We start from the raw sequence: 11082 nt of genomic DNA on the forward strand, positions 1-11082 counted from the left end.
AAAGTAAATACTATCCTGTATGGATCCGCAAGTACATGCTTCAGCACTGAATTGCATTTAGACGGATGGTAACTGTTACATGTGGAATACACAAGGTTATCTATCTGCCTGTCTGTCTTGATATGCTTGCCAACACAGTTCCATCGTCTTGATTGAAAATATTTGTTTTCCATATGCCGCAATGCATACTGTAATTATGAATCTTGTTGCCATGTTTATTTGCTCCAGTACTGCCATAATGTTTTTTTTTTTTTTTTTAGCTTTACTGGAAATCCAAATTACTATCAGCACTAGACTGCCGACACTAGAATTTCTGAGGGACAATATTGCACAAATTTCCCTGAAAGGGTAAACAGATTTATACAGTGTAGGGGAGTGGGTGGTTTTCTTAATCCTCAGTAATAATGTTAGATTCTAGATGGGACGTGTATTCTGGTGACTGGTGATTAGGGGGAATGATTAAAAGGGGGGGGGGAGGTTGGAGGTTGGGGCTGATTTGTCACTGAGAGTGAGGTATCACCACAGATTCAGCGCCACCGAAGCCTCTGATGGTTCCGGTGTGCAAAGGTCACCATACGCCACCCCTCCGCTGTCAATCAACACCGCTTTCCCATGGCAACAGCCCCGCCCTCCAGACCGGCCACTGACCACAACGATTTGATCTGCGGGGTTTGGGGCGGGAAAGGCAGGACCCAGCCCTCGATATGCAAAGCCAATGAGTTGTGGGCACGGCTGAACTGGAGAGTCTTGTGACAGAATTTACGGCCTTGGCTGCGCAGTGGAGCGGTGTGGGAAGGGTGGGCGGCAGGTTAGCGGGAGGCCAAGTGACACGCTATCGATTTCCCGGCAGGCATTTCATCACTGCGGACCTGTGTCGCATGCTGTCGTCTCTTAAATCAGCAGATGGCCTCCCTCTGGTCCCTGCCGGGTAGTCTTGCAGCCAAGGGCCCGGAAAAGCGTTTAGCACATTTGAGTACACCCTGTATACTGAGGGGCAACTGTGCTTTTAATTCAAAGACTGAAAATCTCATCAGTACACCCCCACACCCCCCTCCGAGACAAAAAAACCTTTTAGCCTGTATCGTGATGCTGAAATGAAAGTTTCAGATTGTGGCGCCCAAGCAGGGAGTGGATGAACGAGTCGGTCTCAGTGATTCCGACTCTTGAGCTGTGAGCCTGACTGCGCTCTTCCAACTCTCCCATCTCTCACCATCCAGACTGGCAGAAATGGAGAACCAGAACTGTTCCTTCTTCACGGACAGCCTGTCTCCGGACGAAAGCCTGTGAGTATATCACCCACCCCCACGCGGGGACCTTCGGTGCTGACAAGGTCCTTTACAGGAGCAGGACAGTGTGACTGTTTTGTGTGATTGTGTGTGTGTGTGTGGAGGGAGGGAGAGGGTGTGTCAGGGGAGGATTTTCAGTCTAATAAAAATCAGAGGTAGTGGCAGTGACCCACAGCTGGTTCAGTCAGGCATTGTGTCTGCTCCCCTTTCATCATATAAAACCTGAATACTAGGGGGTGTGGGTCCTCCTGATACAGCCTGTGCAGTGATGAGGCACATGAGATTTACTGCTGAAGGCTGAGACACTGAATCGGATGAACGATTTGGCGAGTTTGTGAGTGAGTAATCCAGAGACCGAGTGAGTGAGTCAGTAAGTCAGAGTGAATGACTGAGTAATTGAGTGAGTATATTGCATGAGCGAATCAGTGAGTTTGTGAGCGAGTAATCAAGCAAGTGAGTGAGTGAGTGAGTGAGTGAGTATCTGAGTAAGTAATTTAGGGAGGGAGAAAGCAGTGAATCAGTGAGTCAGTCAGTAAGTGAGTTAATCAAATGAATAAGTCAACAGATAGGTGAGTGAATGAGTAAGTAATCAAAATAGCTTTGTGTCAGTGCATGTGTGCTGCTGTGGTCAGTGTTGCTTTGTGTCAGTGCATGCGTGCTGCTTTGTATCAGTGAACCTGTGCTGCTGGTTGGATGTGGCTCAGTGTCTGTGCTGCTGATGGAATGTGGCTCAGTGGCTGTGCTGCTGGTGGAATTTAATTCAGTGGCTGTGCTGGTTGTGGAATGGGGCTCAGTGTGGCTGTGCTATAGATGGAATGTGACTCACTGTGGCTGTGCTATAGATGGAATGTGACTCACTGTGGCTGTGCTGCTGGTGGAATGTAGCTCAGTGGCTGTGCTGGTGGTGTAAGGTAGCTCAGTGTGGCTGTGCTGTAGATGGAAATTGGCTCAGTGGCTGTGCTGCTGATGGAATGTAGCTCAGTGGCTGTGCTGTGTGTGGAATGTGGCTCAGTGGCTGTGCTGCTGGTGGAATGTGGCTCACTGTGGCTGTGCTGCGGGTGGAATGTGGCTCACTGTGGCTGTGCTGCGGGTGGAATGTGGCTCAGTGGCTGTGCTGCGGGTGGAATGTGGCTCAGTGGCTGTGCTGCTGGTGGAATGTGGCTCACTGTGGCTGTGCTGCGGGTGGAATGTGGCTCAGTGGCTGTGCTGCGGGTGGAATGTGGCTCAGTGGCTGTGCTGTGTGTGGAATGTGGCTCACTGTGGCTGTGCTGCGGGTGGAATGTGGCTCACTGTGGCTGTGCTGTGGGTGGAATGTGGCTCAGTGGCTGTGCTGTGTGTGGAATGTGGCTCACTGTGGCTGTGCTGCGGGTGGAATGTGGCTCAGTGGCCGTGCTGGTGGTGGAATGTGGCTCAGTGGCTGTGCTGGTGGTGGAATGTGGCTCACTGTGGCTGTGCTGCGGGTGGAATGTGGCTCAGTGGCTGTGCTGCGGGTGGAATGTGGCTGAGCTGTCTCCTCTGTGGGGACTCAGGGATGAAGATCAGTACCTCCTACGTCACTCCAGCCCCGCCCTGGAGCAGGACTCTCTGGCCGGTCAGCACATCCTGGCGAACATCAACTGCGAGGACAAGGACGAGCTGCAGCGGACCCTGTCCCGCCTGGAGAGCGAGAACAGGTCAGGCCCCCTCCGCCCCCCGTCATATTTTGACACCCTTCCCTGTGCCGGCGGCCGCCTGCCATGTTATCCGTGTTGAGTCAGTGTTGCGGGCTCTGATTGACATGGCAGTTGCACTCATTACCATCGCTGCGACAGCTCCTGCAAAAGCCATGACATCTTCAGGGACTCAGAATCTATATAAAAATGCACTCACTATGAGAAGCCCTGGATACAGACATCTGATGCGCAAAGAAATGATAAAATAAACAGTACGCCTCCAGTACTCATAAAATTCCTTGCCATTTTTACCCTGGAGAATTTAATTCTTGTCACATTTTTTTTATTTTTTTTTGCATTCAAAGATTCCCAGACATGCTGCTGGTGGTTTCTTCCACCTGCCCTGTCTCCCTGCAAGCCTGAGCCTTCAAAAACTCGTCGAGTGATTTGTTCGTTTTTTATTGGATTGTGAATGATTGACTGGTTAATTAAGTGTAATTAGCATTCAACCAGCCAGCCTTGATGAATGACCTAATTATGTAGTCGATTGATGCCATTCTAAGTGAATGATGAATGCGTATATACCCTGAAAATACTTTCATTCTCCCTCTCATGGAGTCTCTTTTGTTATTAATTTTTGAGTCTGTATTGTAAAACCCATGGGCATGTCGTTATCTCAAGGCCATGGTCTTTTAAAAAGTCTGGATGAGGAGAAAGAGGGTTTGACAGGAGTGCTTCAGACATGTATCAAATATGCATTTGAAGTAGTTTAACTCCAACCAGTACACTTTTGAACTCCTACAGTTCCTTGAGAGTTTTCAAGAAAAAACCAATATGTTCAATGTAAAACAAGAATGTAGTTCTGAATAGTTGATAAAATGGATATTGTTTTAAGGGTTCAATTAATCTTCAGGATTTTTACTAGCATTTACTAGAGGAATAGATCATTTCACATAATTATTTCACACTGTTATTGAATGAGTCTCCACAGCTGCTGAGATGCACCTGCTGGTGTTTGTGAGTTTCTTGGGTTCCTCAAAGAGATAAGGAATGAGGGATTATGGGACACTGGGAGGGTGCAGATAGGGCCACACTCTCTGCATAAACAGCCGAAGGAGGGACCGAACATAGTAAGCATCTATAAATCAACACGGGGCCATCTGGCATGTACTTAGTCCATCCAACTAAGCATATTCCCTCAGTTCTCTCTTCAAAAAGTGTTGACTTTTCCCCCAGTGAATCGCTTTCTGGCACTGGGTTCGGTGTGCATGTAATGATAGCGGTAGAAAACTCATTATGTTACCTTCCCTGTGCCCAGGTGAGTTTCCACCTGGCACTCCCAGGTTCATCCGACAGCCTTAAGACATGCAGGTTAGATTAATCGTAGACTCTAAATTGCCCCTGGGTGTGTGAGTAGTGTGTATGCTGTGTGATGGATTGGCGACATGTCCAGAGTATATTCCCGCCTTTCACCCAATGCCTTTTCACCCCAATTGCATGCTGGGAAAGGCTCCAGCACGGCCTGTGACCTTGACCCAGGAATTAAGCGGGCGGGATAATGGATGCACATCCGGTTGGCTTCCGTTGCCGCTCACGGAACGGGCGCTGTTCCCCCCAGAGTCCTGCAGGGGGAGTACCGGCGTCTGAAGTGGCGGCACGAGGAGGCGGCCGCCTCCCCTCAGCTTTCGGACGGGATGGAGGGGGCGCTGGTGCCGGTGGCCGAGCACCAGGACGAGGAGCTGCTGGCGGAGGCCCGGGTCCTGAGGCAGCACAAGACCAGGCTGGAGACACGCATGCAGATCCTGGAGGACCACAACAAGCAGCTGGAGTCCCAGCTCTACAGACTCAGAGAGCTGCTGCTACAGGTGGGGGAGGGGGGGAGGGATGGAGGGAGAGAGGGAGAGAGGGAGGGGGAGAGAGGGAGGGAGGGGGAGAGAGGGAGTGAGGGAGAGAGGGAGGGGGAGAGAGGGAGGGAGAGAGAGAGAGAGGGAGGGAGAGCTCTACAGACTCAGAGAGCTGCTGCTACAGGTGGGGGAGGGAGGGAGGGAGGGAGAGGGGGAGAGAGGGAGGGAGGGAGGGAGAGGGAGGGAGCAATAGAGAGTTCTTCAGACTCAGAGCTGCTGCTACAGGTGGGGAAGAGAGGGAGGGAAGGAGAGGGAAAGAGAGAGGGAGAGTGAGAGGGAGGGAAAGGGGGGGATGGAGAGAAAGGGAGAGAGGGAGGGAGGGAGGGAGAGCTCTTCAGAGTGAGAGCTGCTGCAACAGGTGGGGGAGGGAGGGGGGAAGAGAGGGGGAAGACAGGGGGAAGGAGAGGGGGGGGTAGGGAGAGATAAAGAGAGAGAGCCCTTCAGGCTGTGAGCTTCTGCGACACATAAGAGAGAGAGGGAGAAAGAGGGGGAGAGAGAAGGAGTGCGCAAGCAATCTCTCCAAGTTGAAAGGGCTGCTGGCATTGGTGAGGAAGTGTGTGGAAGAGATCTGGAGGAGGAGAAGAGGGTTGATGGGAGAAGAGAGAGAGGGGCAGAGTGAGAAGGAGACGTGTAGGGAAAGAACTTTGTAAGTGTGTTATTTTCACGGGCAGTGTCTTTCAGAAGCCCCAGATTGATGGGATATGTGTTTGTAGGTGTGGAGGCTCTGTCGGTGTGTTGTTGTTGTATTTGTGGAAGGAAGCAGAGGGGGATGGTTTTTTTTTCTTCTTCTTCTTCTTCTTCTTCACAGTCAACATAGCCTTTTCATCTCCAAAGATAGAATATGCGTTTGGAAATTTGTGGAACTAGGACTCAATCCCCTGGTAATCTAAAGTTTTGATGGAACCCCGAGTTTTGTTTTCCAGTTTTCTGTGGCTGGTAAAATGTCATTAAAATGCTTTTGGAATGTGTTTTTCTTCGCCGTGGTCCCACTGGGATAGACTGTAGAGCGCGCTGCTGTTTTTTCCTCGTTTCCAGCCCAAAGACGATTCGGAAGGCAACGAGTCCGCACCCTCCACTCTGTCCTCGCCCGTGTCAGCCAGTGGCCACCGGAGGGCGCTGCAGAGCAAAGAGACGCCGGACCCGGAGGACGCAGGTGAGAACCGGGCGTGGCCGGGGTGGGGCGGGGCGGGGTGGGGTGGGGTGGGGTGGGGCTGGGGCCAGCCGTCTGACGTGAGACAAGTGTCTGCTGTCGGCTTTGAAACTGTGATGATTTTTTCCGCATTCTGGTTTTGCGAGTTTTTGCACTGAAGGTCAAACGGACGTCTGCAGTTAAAAATGGAAAACGTTGGACCTTGACCCAGTTGTGCTTCCTGCTTTCTTTATTGTGCTGCTTGGCAACAGGAGCTCTCTCTCTCTCTCTCTCTCTCTCTCTCTCAATTTCAATCCAAATCAGTTCAGTAATGCTTTATTGGCATGACTGCATGCAAACAATATTGCCAAGGCAATTAACAATAAAATAATTAACAATGACACATAAAACATAGGATTAATGGACTGGAATGAAATTAATTTAAAAATGAATACATACATAATAAATAACCAAATCTACGGACAATCTATGTGAATCAGTGACGATAACAATAGCTGCTAACAATGCAGATAACAGAGATGCTGCCTCTGTTTGTCCCTCATTTTGCAACAGGAGGTCACATAAGTTACACCAATGTCACACATTCTATCTCTTTGTCTCTCTCCTCTCTGTCTCTCTCCCTCTCTCTGTCTCTCTCCCTCTCTCTGTCTCTCATTCCCTCTCCCTCTCTGTCTCCCCCTCTCCATCTCTCTCCTTCTCTGTACCCCTCTCTCCCCCCATCCCTCTGCAGAAGACGAGGAGGAGGAAGGTGAGCAGCACGACACAGTGCTGCAGCTACAGGAAGTGATCGAGCAGCTGAGGAACGTCTTCCCGTCTGAGCCCGGTGAGGCTATGCCCTCTGCCTCTGACACTTACCTCCATTTACAATTACCTGAATTTACACTTACCTGCATCTACACTTACCAGAATTTACATTTACCTGAATCTACACTTACCTGCATATACACTTACCTGAATTTACACTTACCTGAATCTACACTTACCTGCATCTACACTTACATGAATTTACACTTACCTGCATCTACACTTGACATTTACCTGCATCTACACTTACCTGAATTGACACTTACCTGAATCTACACTACCACCACGGCCGAGGAACAACACTGTAAAACACACCTGTAATCATTATGAACTTTTATTATTTTTCTCTTTGGTTGGTTTTCACAGTCACTATCATGGTTATAAAGAATCATGAAACATATTGTTTGTTTAGCACACAGCAAAGTGTATTTGAAGCTGAGATGCCTCTGCTTTGGTTGAGCATTCAACAAATAAAGACTCCCAACTGTAACCTTTGAGCAATCAAGAAATGAAGTCAGTACTTCTGCTGCAGATCCGTTCTGACAGTACAGCGGTCACTTCATATATTTTTAAAACGGTTGTTTCATTTATTTCTCCAGGCACTCCGACTCTCATCTAAGCCCGAGGCAGAGCCTGGACTCCATTGGGCTGTTTACCCAGAGTGCACTGGGAGGGGGCTCGAGCGCAGATGTGCCCGGCGTGCGTCGGGTTTGAAGAGCATCCTGGATCTTTCCGCACTAGCCTCCAGACAGCCAGCGTCAAAAGGGCCTGTATTTGTTCAGACAGTGTGGGCTCTGAAACCGGGGAAGGTGTGAAGTTTTACCAGCGCAGCTCAGCACAAAAGACCGACCTTCACCGCGGGACTTCAGCAGTGTGAGAGGAGGGCACAGGGGCCGTTCCTGCTCACTGGAGTGCCGGTAAATTCCGGGGTCGGCTTCCTTTTACGGTCTCTAAGCGCTTTCGCGTCTGACCCTGTCCGTGTGGATATTGGTCCGGTGTGTGTGGGCGCAGACACGCAGACGGGCAGTGCTTTTGGAGCCAGGGCTACAACACACACACACACACACACTCACACACACTCACACACTCGCACGCGCACTCACACACACACACACACACACACACACACACTCACTCACTCACACACTCACACACTCACACACTCACACACACACGCACACACGCTCACACGCACACTCGCACACTCGCACGCGCACTCACACACACACACACACTGCTTTATTGACCGTTCACCATGTTAACTTCCTGTTATCTCTTGCAAACACTTCCACATGCATGCAAACACACACACACACACACACACACACACACAGCCATACACACACAGACGTTTGTGTGGGAAAAGTAATTGTAATGGAACTCACATCAACAACCACACCAATCCACACACACACACACACAAACACACAGGCACAAATGCACACAAGAGTTTGTGTGGGAAAAGTGACTGCAATTTTCTGGCTCTTTGATTCCACTGAGCTCCCAGGAAAGGTCTCATAGCGTTGGCATTTTGTTTTGTTGCTGGCTGTGTTCTGCTCAGAAGCACCTCCTGGCAGATGCCGGGCCCCCGGTCGGGGCGCTGCGCCTCCCTGCACAGAAGGAGGAGTGGCCCCGGGCCCCCAGGCCTCCGGGCTCCCTTCCCAGAATTCCCCCACAGCAACCCGGGGTGGGAGGGGCAAGCAGTGGAGGGTCAGGTGACACAGTTTGACAGAGCACAGTTTACATGCCTTAAAAAAAAAACCGGCGCGTTTCACTGTTTTTTCCACTGCAGTGAGGTTTTATTAACGGAAGCCCAATCGCTCCTACCCCTGCATCCACAAGTGCAGGAGATGTAGACGTGTGTCAGAGAAGCGTCTCTCGTGCTTCTGTGCATTCACAATCAGGAGATGGGAGCAGCGACACGAGAGCGCTTCATCGCAGATTGAGATGAAGGGTAGCGTATGAAGACAGCGGCTGTATTTCTACTGTAATGAGGAACAGTGCAACAGTGTCTCACTAGATTAGAGCTGGCAGCCCTGTTAGGCCGGTGGAGAGGGCAGAGGACGGTTATTAGGAAGGGTAACGGGGTTTGATATTCCAGAAAGCGAGAAGACGTCTCCAGGGTTGCATGTGTAAATATTCACTGTGATATATTCGCGAAGAGAGAGAGGAAAAAAAAAAAAAAAAATGTCCAGGAACATTTACATTTCAAAAGAGGGCACAGTTACTGCGTTTCTTCTCCGGAGTTCAGCAGAGCTGCGCATCCGCGGGGGGCAGGGAGCCATCTTGGCTCTAACCCTGTGGTCCAGTGCGGGTTCCAATCACCGTCTCACATTTGTAAGGTTTCTTCCTTCGGGCACAATGTTCACATCTCCACTTCGCACCACGCCGCTCCGACCGCGTGTTGCCATGCCGTCGCTAGGATACGGTCCCCATGGATGCGGCGCTGCAGGTTGGAGGCTGGAAGGTGGGGCAGTGTTCGTTATGGAGAGGCTTAAAATTACCATACAGGAGGAGAGGCAGCGCGTCCGCACAGCTAACCACACGATCGCCCTCAAGACAAGGCGGCTGGCATTGATATGCACCAAAATCAACGTCTCTTACAATCGCCAAGGAAACCATGTTCTCAGACCCGGAGTACTGCAGATGTGGACCACGTGGCCTTAAAAACACTATTCACACGTTATGTCGACTGATTACAACATATTTATTATGCTTTCAGTTTGTATGGGTAATTTACAGTACAATATATGTGAGTACAGCTTATTTCTCAGCACACGTTTCGGTTAGGATTAGAATAATTTCTACACGGCAAAGGACCCAGCAGCTTACCACCAAAGGAAGCAGCATGGCAGGTCATCCTATGATGCAGCACATAGCAGACCAAAGCTGCTGTTAAATTTAAAACTGCATTAATATCAACCAGATTTTAAAAAAGCACCGTAGTGTCACAGAAAATAAACACAGACGGAAACACGTGCGCAAGGTTCTCTGGGACTGAAAAAGAGAAGACTCACACGCCCGCTTGATGTAAATAATAGTACTTATTTTGTCATGAGAACAAATAATGTTTTGAGCACATAGGTCTTCATCAGAACCAGGTTAACCATTAACTGTTCTCATACCAAAATGAATACTGTTTTTTTCTGGAGCATCAAGCAAGTGCGTCATCTCTTTTCCAATCTTAAAGGTACAATAGGTAATTTCTGACTTCTAACGGTCCAGAGAGGAATTGCAGCAACTAACACCCTCAAACCACAACACTGTTTATTTATCCCTCCCCCTCTGAATGTGCTGACGTTAACCCCCCCCCATTGGCTGTGGCAATTAGAACCAATGTTCAACCAATGAGCTTGAATTATTGTACAGTTATACAATGTTTTGGTACAGAGTGTCGGCCCGCCAACTGTATATTTTGAAACCAGAATTTAAGGACTATAAACGCAGGCAGAGGGTGAGTCAACATGTCAGTGAGCCTTTTTCAATGATAGGAAAGGATTTACAATGGTCTTGTAACAATGTTTTAACACAAAAATCTTACCTATTGTACCTTTAAAAAAGCAGCATACTCTTCCCAGTCCTCTTATTGAAGGGAACTGGTCTGGATTTTTGGTGACCAGTGATTTTACCCACTATTTAATCCCCGCTTTGGACGCACATTAGTGGATTCCACCTATACGCTGCACCATATGTGTACAGCAAGTCATATAGGTGTCTATATATCCATGTATCTATCCTTTAGAGTTTTCCACAGTCCCACATTAGAGACCACGTTATCATCAAGCCATCACCGTAGCTCTGTGCCGCTGTAATGAAGCAAACCGAGTAAACAGAAGATGTTGCTGTGGGGTGTCTCGGCTATAGTTTCCTCTTCAGACCTAAGGACACCGGCGATTTCCGCGTGTGGGTGACAGGTAGACGTTTTTTGGCCCGAGCTTTAATAGGCTTCACGCCCGGTTCGGCTAACTTTGTTTTCTCTGGTTCCGCGCGGAGGCGGGGAATCACTTAGCCTCCTCTGGGGCTACAGCAAAAAGCAGTTACTGTCACTGGTTATACCCCCGCTTTGGCTTTATCACTTAATTAGGGACGACTGTTCTGAGGATATTCTGCTTTTATTTTGTTTATTTTTCATCTTCCCACTGAAGAGTCTTTACGGCATACTTTAGAAGTGAATGTTTTTTTTCTTTTTTTTTTGACGTTTTAAAAAATGTTGTTTTTGGTGAAAACATCACATACTTCCCTGTGTTCCCTTATTTTTATGAAATGACTGTGAACAGAAGGCTTTT

General features: G+C 49.1%; 1 protein-coding gene across 1 annotated transcript in view; it reads left to right on the forward strand.

The window, feature by feature from the left end:
* The window catches only part of drp2 (dystrophin related protein 2), a 96632-nt gene extending 86548 nt beyond the window's left edge, over window positions 1-10084 (forward strand). The window contains exons 11-17 of the mRNA XM_061233496.1: window positions 1218-1283; window positions 2816-2959; window positions 4557-4803; window positions 5878-5995; window positions 6723-6815; window positions 7396-7713; window positions 8358-10084. Coding sequence (XP_061089480.1) covers window positions 1218-1283; window positions 2816-2959; window positions 4557-4803; window positions 5878-5995; window positions 6723-6815; window positions 7396-7415 — 688 coding nt within the window. The 3' untranslated portion in view covers window positions 7416-7713; window positions 8358-10084. The remainder of the gene's footprint in view (window positions 1-1217; window positions 1284-2815; window positions 2960-4556; window positions 4804-5877; window positions 5996-6722; window positions 6816-7395; window positions 7714-8357) is intronic.
* The last annotated feature ends 998 nt before the right edge of the window (window positions 10085-11082 follow it).

This window comes from Conger conger, chromosome 3, assembly GCF_963514075.1.
Source record: "Conger conger chromosome 3, fConCon1.1, whole genome shotgun sequence".
In the NCBI taxonomy this organism is placed as follows: domain Eukaryota; kingdom Metazoa; phylum Chordata; class Actinopteri; order Anguilliformes; family Congridae; genus Conger; species Conger conger.